The following is a 10,888-nucleotide window of genomic DNA, read 5'->3' as shown; positions in this document are numbered from 1 at the left end:
AGGGACACCGAGCGGAGTTCCCCTTCCCTCCACCCCGAGATGCTATAGCTCTTCCTGGTGTGCACGCCGAGTATCCACCACACTGTCACATCAGGCATCCACGTGTCCAGATACATTTACTCACACTCCCCACACACGTGCCCCAGGCATAATTTTGAGGTGCTGAACACTCTTTGGGAATAATCTTTGTTGATTTGCTCTACAGCACCAAGGATACATGCATCCCAGAGCACTTGAGCCCATCCTCTTTGCTTGAGCCATTTTGGACCACACTATGCTTCCTCAGCCGTCTGGTATGGGTGAACACTCGTCTGCAGTCTAAGTTCTCAGGTTTCCAACCTCACTCCTGTTGGAACTGTCCTCAGCTGCAGGGCGTGGCGTGTCTGAGACTTTGCCCCATTTTCTGTTCAGTAGCTGAATACCATAGACCCCATAATTCATAAAGAACAGGGGCTTATTCAGCTCTTTGCTCTAGAGGTCCAAAGTCAAGGGACTGTGTCTGATAAGGGCCTTCTAAATAGTGGGACTCTGAAGAGGACCAAGGCTGGGCAGGGTAAGACAGAAGAAGGTAGGACGGAATAGGTAGGCTCCTCTGACGAGGTGACATGGTGCCCTCATGCTCTGGTATAGTAATAAAGACTTCCCAAAGGGGCCACCTGCTGACCCATATTTGGATATAGTAAGTTTCCACACCTCCCCAACCTTGTCTACCACTCCTGACTCCCCAGTATTCTTGCAACTTCCAAGGATCAGATTAATCTCCACCCTGCAGGCTTTCCCTGAGGAGCAACAGATGCTTTTTTTTTTTTTACTGAAAGCATGACACCAAAAGGAGGAGCTAGGACTTTGGGCTAATGGGTGGAAACACTCGCGACTCATAGGGAAGGGAAGACCTGGGGCAATGGAAGGGAGCAGTCTTTGAGGGAGTGAGTTGTTTTGTGCGGGATGACCCTGTAAATTTCTCTCCTGGCTGCCTACAAAACCAGGTGCTTCTTTTTCTTTTCTGGTAGTACTGGAGATTGAAGCAAAGGAGTCTCACATGCTAGCAAGCACTGGTGCCATTAAGTCACATCCTCAGACCTCTTTATTTTGGAGCCATTCTCAGCAAACTGCCTAGGCTGGCCTTGAACTGATTCTGTGCGGTAGGCAAGTCCTTCCCATGCAAGTCCATAGTAATTGAAAAGTTCTGACAGCTAACCTTGTGGGCTTAGGATTTGGAGAACCCGGCACTCAAGAGGCACAAGATGGCTCTTCCAGGGGTCGCAGGAAACCCTCTGCTCAGCAGACACGGGCTTGTACAAAGCTGCCCAGTAAAGCCCACTAGCAATGGCGACCCATGTCTCTGTCCACGTAGCATGGATGCCAGGGCACCTGTCGGGCCGCCTCAGGACAGATACTCCCGCACGGTGAGCTCCTTCAGGGTGGCGCCCCTGTGTGTGGGCCTCCGGAGCTGGCTCTCATCCAGCCGGCCCTGCAGCGACGCCAAGTCCTTGCCCAGCGCGTAGGCCAGGCGCACCATGGCGTCCAGCAGCGGCGCGTAGTAGCGGTGGCTCTCGCGCGCCCCCAGGCGTCGCAGCGCGCGCTCGCCGACCGCGAAGGCCTCGGCCGGCCGCTCCAGGTCGCGCAGGCACACGAGCATGGCGCAGAGAGCAGGCACGGGAGCGCTCGGGCAGTGCGCCGTGAGCTTCTCCTGCAGCGGCACCACGCGGCCCAGCAGGTCGAGCGCGCGCGCGTACTGGCCGGCGCGCAGGCAGCCGAAGGCCTCGCACAGCTCGGGCCGCGTAAGGAAGTCGGCGAACTCGCGCGAGCGGCGCACGGCGCGCACGGCGTACAGCAGCCGCAGGTACTCGCGCAGCTCCAGGCGCCGTTCGCAGATGGTCTCGGCCGACAGGTTCCCGGTCAGGCGCTTCCGCGGGAACGTCACGTCCTCCAGCTCCGGCCCGAAGCGCTTCAGGAGGGCCCTCTGCAGCCTCTCGAAGTCCGAGTAGCGCCGCTCCACCACAGCCTTGTCGCTGTCGAAGCTCCCAGTCTGGATGACCACGACCTGGTACATCTGTGGGCAGAGCGGAGAGGCTAGCCTCGGGATGCCCTGGGTGCGCCCGGGTCGGTGTGCACGCGCCCGGGTCGGTGTGCACGCGCCCGGGTCGGTGTGCACGCGCCCGGGTCGGTGTGCACGCGCCCGGGTCGGTGTGCACGCGCCGGCTGGGGCTGGAACCCAGGGGCCTTGAACAAGTCTGGCAAACGGTCAGCCTCGCCCCAGGTCATTTGGTTATTTTAAATTAAATTAATTTTTTTTACATATTCCCTTTACATTCGGATCACTGCCCCCTCCCAGTCACCCCCTCCCACAGTCCTTTCCTCCTTCCCCATCCCAGGCTACCTGTTTTTGAGATAAGAACTAGCAGTGTAGTTTACAGAGGAACCCGAATATTCCTCCTTAGTCTCCCAACTTCTGAGATTGTGGGCACACCCTGCTTGGCAACTGTGTCTCTCTGTTTCCTCCTCCCCCTGTGCACCTGCCCCTGTGCCATTTTTTTTAAAGTCACATTTTGTACTAAGTAATAATGACACACTTTACATTTTCTTTGAGAAGCATTTTACCTGTGTGTGTGTGTGTGTGTGTGTGTGTGTGTGTGTGTGTGGTTTGTGTAGATCAGAGGACAACTTGTGAGAGTTGGTTCTCACTTTCCACCATGTGGGTTCTGGGTGTCAAAGTCGGATGGACAGGCTCGGCAGTACGTGCTTTTACAGACTGAACCATCTGGCTGGCCCTCTGCCATGTTCACGCATACAGAAAACAGACTTCGAAGCTCGTCTCACACACACACACACACACACACACACACACACACACACACACACGCCCATATGCCTACTGAAGGTACAAAGGTAGTTCGTGGCAAATGTTGGTTCTAGAATAGCACTGCTTAGAAGCATCTTGGAACTGGGACTTGCTGATGCGACCGGTGTCGCTCTTGGCTTTTTATCATCAAACACAGGGCTGGCTCTGTGTCCTAAATTGGGAAGCGTGGGTTGGAGTCAGGAGTGTCCATCTGGAACACCTGGGCATTTGTTTCAGGCATCACGCATTTAGACACAGGGTAATTAGTCTTACATTGTCAATTTAACCTCCTTGAGCTTCAGCGTTCAGTTTTCTCATCTTTAACTTGAGGATATGTTGGCAATTCTGTAGGCTATGCCCAGCCGCTACCTAGTAACAGCTTGTGGTAGCTGCAAGCCAGGTGACAGGCAGGCTATAAGAAGATGGCTGCACCCAAGCTGGCTCCCCACTTTCTCTCTTTGTCTCTCCTCCCTCCCTCCCTCTCCCTCTCTCTCTCTCTCTCTCTCTCTCTCTCTCTCTCTCTCTCTCTCTCTCTCTCTTTCTCTCTCTCTCTCTCTCTCTGTGTCCATCTCCTATTTTCTCTCTTCACATCTTCCCAGCCAGTTCTTCCTCCCTTTATCCTTCTCTGTCCCTTTCTTTTCCCTACCTCTCACCCCTTTTCCATAACCCCTTCCCTTCCCCCCCAAAAACTTCCTTTTATATTATGCCTGCCATAGGACTGATTGTTCAGGGGGACTCCTCAGCATGGGCCCACTGAGGTGCTATCTCCCGCCACTGCCACTATACCTCCATTTTGTAAAACACGACAGGATAGGAATAGTTCCTGTCTTCTGCACGAGGGTTAAGTGACAGTGAACTCGTTGATGTGAGGGAGAGCTGTGCACAGCACACACTGGTAGCTACAGTAACAGGACTGGTCCCAGGGAGGAGGAGTGGTGAGGGGACCTCACAGGTCCCAGTGAGGTAGGAATATTTGGTATTAGTCTTGCATCTTCCTAGAACACGCTGATGTCCTGGTCTCACAAAGATGGCAGCACCCAGCAGGGAGCTTCCCACAAGCCAGGACTAGCAGCTAGAATTAAATAACAGAGCTCAGCTTTCTTTTGGGATTTAGTTTTGTACATTTTTTCCCCCCTTAATGCCCCATGAAACTGATCTTCCCCTGAAATGTAGTATTTTAAAAGCAAGTGAAATAAACCAAGGTTGGGAGCCATTTCAGAATCAGCGGAGAAGGGGTACAGATGACTGACACCTGACACCATGGCAACATGACTTCATGGGGTACCATGAACTCTCCATTTCTCTGGAAGACCGAGTTAGTGTGTCATACCTGGAAAGCTGTGATCTCCCAAGGCCTTCCCCGGACCATGCAGGAGGTAACTGGTGGGAACTCCATCGTTTCTAAACTCTGCTTACCACAAACTTGGAGACTTTCCTCTCCTCGATTCTGGCTGAGGCGATCTCAAAGAGGAGCCTGACGTGTTTCCAGCGGCTCTTTTCCTTCTGCCAGTGTTCCTGTAGCTCCCTTGTGGTCATGTTGGAGTTGGAGGTGGGACCATCTTGGGCTTCTGGAAAAACATTGCCGTTAAGGAATCTGCAGTAGGCATTGGCTTGCAGGCCAGGCCTGGATGTGTGGATGGGATGGATATCAGAGTTCCGGAAGAGGATAATTATCTTTCTGCCACCTGCACTGTGGGGGCATCAGCTAGACCCCTGTGTATTGACCTCAGTCCAGCACTCCGACTGCCTCTTGTTAGGAAGTGTACTGTAGGGTGTTCATCACCCACTTCCAGCCTGCTGATAGACTGTTTTGTAACTATGGCTCCTGGCAAGCAGGGCCCAGCACTGACACAGGGCCACAGAGCCCCCTAGTGCATGCATATCAGCATGCTGGGGGAAGCCCTGAGGAAGTCATGTTTCAGCCTGAGCCTGGCTGGCCCTGACGATACAAAGGCTTTCATCTCAGGGCACAGCTGCCCTTCTCTGTTCTGAATTCGGGCTTCCTGTTTCCTTGCCTGAAAACCAATAATATTTGTTTGTTGGTTTTGTTTTGTCTTGAGTCAGGGTTTCTCTGTATAGCCCTAGCTGCCCTAGAACTTTCTCTGTAGACCAGGCTGACCTCCAGTTCACAGAGATCTGCCTGCCTCTGTCTCCCAAGAGCTAGGATTAAAGGCGTACACCCCCCCTCCAAGCTTCCCACAGTATTTCTTTTTTTTTTTTTTTTTTTTTGGTTCTTTTTTTCGGAGCTGGGGACCGAACCCAGGGCCTTGCGCTTCCTAGGTAAGCGCTCTACCACTGAGCTAAATCCCCAGCCCCCCCACAGTATTTCTTAAGCCTCCCTTGAGCCCTGCACCTTTCTGAAAATCTGTTTCGATTTTTTTCCCAACACAGTTGCATTAAGAATTTTGCATTTATTGTAAGAGGCACAGGCCTGGGACATCCTTATCTTGTGCCACCTGACAGGAGTGTCATTCCCCTGCCCCACCCGGTTTTGATGCCGGGAGTGAGTGCTTCCCATTGGTTCCGGTGGGCTTTTCATGGTCCATCTAATCCTTTTTTACCAGTTGCTCTTTCTACTGAACTTGAAAGCTTGGAGAGTGAAGATAGATAGATAGATAGATAGATAGATAGATAGATAGATAGATAGATAGATAGATAGATCGATCGATCACTTGGCATGCGTGACACACCCCAGGCTTTAGCAGATCCATCTTAAAGGAGTGTAAAGAGAATTTATTCCAGGAGATGGCACTATAGCAGATACTGTCAGTGCCAGGCCAGGACCCACTGGCAGCCACTGTTCTGGAAAATTCCATTGGCTTCCTAAGGAAGCACCTGTAACTCAGGACCCTGGGGCCCTTCTAGGACCTCAGCAGCCCGCTCGGTGTCTCCCTCAGCATTTGCAGAAAGGGATGCTGGACGATCTTTAGCTTCTCTGTCCTTGGATGCACAACTCAGGTGTGTTCTTCACACCTTTCCGTGAACCCCCATCCAGACTGAGTTGCACGTACCCTAGTCATGTGATCACCCATCCCCAATACAGGAGGCTGCTCTTGTTCCCAATCTGCTCTGCCTCCAAGGATCATCTCCCACGTAGAGTCTGCACCAAATCCTTGTCTTGGGGCTGCTTAGGGTGACCCCAGTTAAGGCAGCCGCCTGACTACAACCAAATGTGCTTCAAACGTCTGAACTAACTTCCACCTTCCTCACTGAACTTCAAGCCCCCCAGTTTACCTTCTGGGCCTGGACATGGGAGGTCTGGACCTGGGGGCAGGACTTCCTGTCTGGTCCTTGTTATGCATTGGTTTCTGGGTCCTGTCCAGCCAGGGCCCCCAGGATGCTGTGGACTTGCCATGCTCCAAGGGTGCCTGAGATAGGAGAGAGAAGCATGAGAGCCAATGCGACTGCGGCTCCTGCAGGGTCCCGGGGTAATCCATGCTGGCAGGCAGGAGAAATGACAACGATCCCCTCGCTGTGTCTCCTGCCACCCACCCAGCCAGATCAAACCTGGCCTCCCCTGTGATGGACAGTCAGATCCCGAGTTAGGGTTGCCCTCCATACACAGTTCCTCTGAATTACACACGAAATACTGTCAAGGAACAGCAATAGCATTAGAGACTACCCAGGAGAAACAGGCTGGTCCAGATAAGTGTCCCACCACTCAGTTTTATATTACAGTGCGCCCCTCCCCATCTAGCTACCTGTAAGCAAATATTCAATATGCCCAGTTCGTCTCATCTGGTCCCTCACACCTCTCTTTTAACAACGCACCCACAAAACTTTGACACTTCTGTCAAATAACAGATGAGGAAACAGGTCTAGCCCGAGGTCCCGAAGTTGCTGGGTGTACAAAGGAGCAAGGTAGAGTCGTGTCTAAGTCGTGCTGTCCAAGGAGGCGCCTTTGCGTGTTCCCGGTGCGACCACTGTCCTCTGCAGGGACCGTTTCCATTTTCACTTTGTGGTAAGGAACTGGGAGCTGCCTGACAGCCAGGGCTGGGGTGGGGGCTGGGACACAAGCCAAAATTGGCTGACTATGGGAATCTGCATTGACCAGAAGTGGGCAGCAGGCAGACAGCAGGCCAGCAGGAAATGGATGACGCACTAGCTGTTACTTTACCCTCCTTCTCTGTGCCTCAGAGTCTTATAACGGGTAGGGTATCAGAATTACCGTCACAGGCTGGTATGAGGGTTAAGCTAGGCCTGCCCACACAGCTTGGACTTGGGACTCTTCACACAACAGGGACTGCAGAGTCCTTTCTAGGATCTGACATGCATTGAGTATTCGAGAAATAGCCACGGAATAACTAACTCTAGAAGCGTATGCTTTTTACAGATAGCTGCAAATCAGGAGACAAGAAATAAGACATTTTCTCAGAGGAACAAATGGTTGGGCACTCTCCTGGGCACGTGTGTTAGATCTTCTTCCTGACAGAATACCTGGCATCAGCAGCTGAAGGGAGAAAGGGTTTATTATGCTTGGTTTCAGGTTTCAGCTCATGGAGGTAGGGAGGCCATGGTGGCGGGAAGCAGAGAGGAGGGAGAAGGGGAGGGGAGAGAATATGGCTGCATTTATAGAGGCTTTTCCCATGTTCCCCTTATTTTTATCGTGTGTGTGTGTGTGTGTGTGTGTGTGTGTGTGTGTGCGCGCGCGCGCGCGCGTGTGAGCGTGTACATGTGTGCTCATGCATGTGCATGCCCCTCAGCTCATGAGGAAAGCATATGGAGGCCATTCAAGCTTGCAGGAGTTCCTTCTTTCCCTCTACCATACAGGTCATGGGGTTGGAACTTGGGTCATGAGGCTCAGCGGTAAATGGCTTTACCTGCAAAGCCAGCTCAAAGAACCACACTTTCCTCTTTTCCTCTGAGCCTTTGACATGGTGCTCTCCACATTCAGGGTGGGTCTTCCCCCTAACCTAGTCATCTGTGGAAACAGCGCATGCGCGCGTGCGCGCACACACACACACACACACACACACACACACACACCCGGAAGTATACTTTCCTTGGCTCCCAGGGTACTGTAAATCTAGCTGAGTTGGTGAGATTAACCACCACAGCACGGGAACTCAAAGGTGCAGTGCTGCCAACACATCCTCTCTCTTCGTCTGTCTGGCCTAGGGGAGGCTGGTGGGGCTTCAGCCTGTGCCTCAGGGGGCTGTTCTTGCTATGACAGGTGGGAGGAACTGCTTTCTGAGTGGCATCTAAGCAGTGGACCAATAAGTGCTGTCAGGGACCCTCAATCAAGCCTCACACTTACAGGTGGGTGAACTGAGGCACAGAGCAGAGGCCGGGCTGGACCAGAGCTGTATATGCTTGGATACTCACAGCTTGTATGCCCTGCTAACCTGTCAACCCTGTGAAGGAGTCAGGAGACATGGCCCCCATTCTGACTGAGCGGCTCCTGGGCAAGTTATTTGTTTTATTCTCCATTTCTTCCTTTCCTTTTTGGGAAGGGTGGCTACAAGCCTTATCATGCCATTAAGTGTTAATGGGAGGGGGTCCCTCATGTTCTAAGTTAGTGGTTCTCAACCTTCCTAAGGCTGTAACCCTTTAATACAGTACCTCAAGTTGTGGTGACCCCAACCATAAAATTATTTTGTTGATATTTTATAACTGTAATTTCGCTACCGTTTTTGAATCATAATATAAATATCTGATATTCAGGATGTCTGATAGGTGACCCCTGCGGTGATCACAACCCAGAGGATGAGAACCACTGAGCTAAGTGCTAAAGCAAGATGGTAGGTAGCCCATATGCTGTCATATTAAACAGTGTTTTTCATTTGTTTTTTTTTTTTTTAAGATGTACGCTATGTAGCCCAAGCTGCCTGGAAGTCATAATCTTCCTGCCTTTGCCTCCCAAGGGGTGGAATGGCAGGTGTGCCAGTGTACGCCTATTCTACTGAATAGAGTCGTCATGTTTCCTATGGGCACTCTGTACTTTCCCTATCTTTTTCTCGTGGTGAGTGAGTGGTGGCTTGTGGAACTGGTCCTAGTGGTCCATTTCCAGATCTGCTTTCTTGATCTGGGTAGCTGGTGCCATGCCAGAAGCAGGGCACTTCTCCAATGGAGTCTCGGAAGACCGCAGAAATTTGCCCATGCTGTGTGCTCTGGTCGAACCATTAAAAAGAAACCAGCATGAAACCAGGGCTTAGAATAAAAATCAAAGCCACAACCAAAGCTGTTCCTGGGTGTCTTCTCTTACAGGACAGGCTGGGAGGGACCCAGTTAAAGACAAGTAGGAAAAGGTGCTATGTTGATAGTTCCCCAAACACATCCAAGCCTCAGTTTCCCTATGTGGGAAATGGGAAATTAATCCGTTTGCTAAGCTCCTTGGGGATAGAGGGCTCTGAAGGGTCTGCCTTATCTCTCCACACCCTCCGTGGTAAAGATTTTTAGCCATCACAATAAAGCATGGCAGAGGTTGGTACCGATAGCTTGGGGACCTGCACTTGGCCCAGAGGACAGAGCAGCGTCACAGGCTCCCACCCTATACTATCTCCTGTGCGTGACAGTCTTCATCTCCTGGGTGCCTTGGCTCTTGTTCCCCTGTTCAAGGGGTCCTACCCTCTTCAGTCCTCCTGGGTACTCAGGCCACGTGTAGAGCCTAGGCCACCTTTCTCAGGGGGTTGCAGAAGGAATGAAAATCTAGAAGAAAGCAGTAACAACCCTTGCCCCTAAGACAAGAACTGAGAGGCACCTATTCAAAGACAAGGAGGAAGGAAATGCCAGGGGCGGCAGCCCTGGCTGCGGGAGTTTGAGTTTAAGCCCCCTTTCTTTGTAGGGCAGCTTCCTCCGGTCTTCACTGGAAGGTCAGCCAAGGCTCCACCCGCCCTGCTATGGAGAGATGGGCACCACAGGACCCCTGAGTGCTTCCCCGTGAAACTTGCCACCGGAAGTGCTCTCAGTTATGGGTGTGCATCAGAATCCCCTTTGGGATTGGGGAGAGGCAGTGTCGGGGTCTCTAATGAAAGCAGGGTGCCTACCCCACAACCCTCAGGCAGAGCTCTGGATTCTGTGTTCTGCTGTAGGGTCTGCCCTTTGAGAAATACAAGTCTGGACTTGTTCCCAGGAACAGAGATGGGGTCTGGCATTTTAAAAAGAGTCAGGCTTGGAGGTTGTTGGTGGGTATTCCTGGTTTGCCCCCAGTTTCTGAGGACAGCACTACAGATAGCAGTGGCTCTCACCATCTTTAGTCCCTCCTACCTGGTCCCCAGGGAGTTCCCAGAGGGTCTCTCAAGGAGATCACTGGGTCTCAGTGGGAGGAAGCCAGCTAGGCTTGGGGTCAAATACTGACTGACCTGGAATCTTCAGGCTTTGTGGGTTCAGAGGTCCAGGAGGGTCACATGCTCCATTTCGATCTCTTTTTGCAAGGTCCAACTGGACGGTCGAACGTCTGCCGCAATTCTGAGTTCTCCTTTTGAAAACAGGAAATCGGCTGAGTGATCTCCCTCAGAGGCTCCAGCTCATTGGTTGCTGAAAGGTCTACATGGAACCTCATAGACAGATGTCTGCAGTACATCATACAGGCCACGTGGTACAAGGCTGCCCACAGGAGTACAGTCTAACCTCACCTCACAGCAGCTTTAAGCAGCTCGATACCTATTAGACACTCAGACAGCTGTTGGCATTTCGGAGAATCAATCTCAAAAAAACCTTTGTTTTAGTCCTTTTCTGTGGCAACGACAGAAGACCCTAGACTGAAAAAAGTCACGTATGAAAGTTTATTTAGTTCGTAGCTGTGGGTCTGGAACATGTAAGCGCACATTGGCAGTGTCTGTGAGGGCTGTCCTGCCACATGTGACATGCCACGGTAGGAGGTGGGCAGGCAAGAGGAAGCCTACCTTACGCACCCCAGTTTCACAGTTACAGCATGAATGCTTTTATGAAGACTGTCTTTATGACAGTCAACCCTCAGAAGACCTCACCTCCCAAACCTATAGTGTTGGGGAATCACAGTCTAACACAAGGATTTGGGGATACCTCCTTTTTTTTTTTAAAGGTTTATTTATTTAATATATAAGTAAGTACACTGTAGCTGTCTTT

The 10,888-nt window shown here is 51.6% G+C and overlaps 1 protein-coding gene across 1 annotated transcript; it reads right to left on the bottom strand.

Moving 5' to 3' along the window:
• Positions 1-1,066: 1,066 nt before the first annotated feature.
• Snx20 (sorting nexin 20) lies at positions 1,067-10,239 on the bottom strand. Its single transcript, NM_001024999.1, has 4 exons — positions 10,144-10,239; positions 6,077-6,210; positions 4,259-4,410; positions 1,067-2,053 (listed from the first exon to the last, which is right to left on the bottom strand). Exons 2-4 carry the CDS (start codon positions 6,195-6,197, stop codon positions 1,385-1,387), a joined length of 942 nt encoding a protein of 313 aa, NP_001020170.1. The 5' UTR covers positions 6,198-6,210; positions 10,144-10,239; the 3' UTR covers positions 1,067-1,384.
• Positions 10,240-10,888: the final 649 nt, after the last annotated feature.

This window comes from Rattus norvegicus, chromosome 19, assembly GCF_036323735.1.
Source record: "Rattus norvegicus strain BN/NHsdMcwi chromosome 19, GRCr8, whole genome shotgun sequence".
Classification (NCBI taxonomy): domain Eukaryota; kingdom Metazoa; phylum Chordata; class Mammalia; order Rodentia; family Muridae; genus Rattus; species Rattus norvegicus.
The sequence above is the reverse complement of the archived record's forward strand: the minus strand, read 5'-3'. Positions and strand labels throughout refer to the sequence as shown.

Bases quoted from the DNA above. Each gene is read 5' to 3' on its own strand.
- Snx20 (NM_001024999.1), bottom strand. From the start codon at position 6,197: ATGGCAAGTCCACAGCATCCTGGGGGCCCTGGCTGGACAGGACCCAGA. The intron at 4,411-6,076 runs GTAAACTGGGGG...ATGTTTTTCCAG, and splicing joins CCCATGTCCAGGCCCAGAAG to AAGCCCAAGATGGTCCCACC. The intron at 2,054-4,258 runs GTAAGCAGAGTT...CTCTGCCCACAG, and splicing joins GGAAAGTCTCCAAGTTTGTG to ATGTACCAGGTCGTGGTCAT.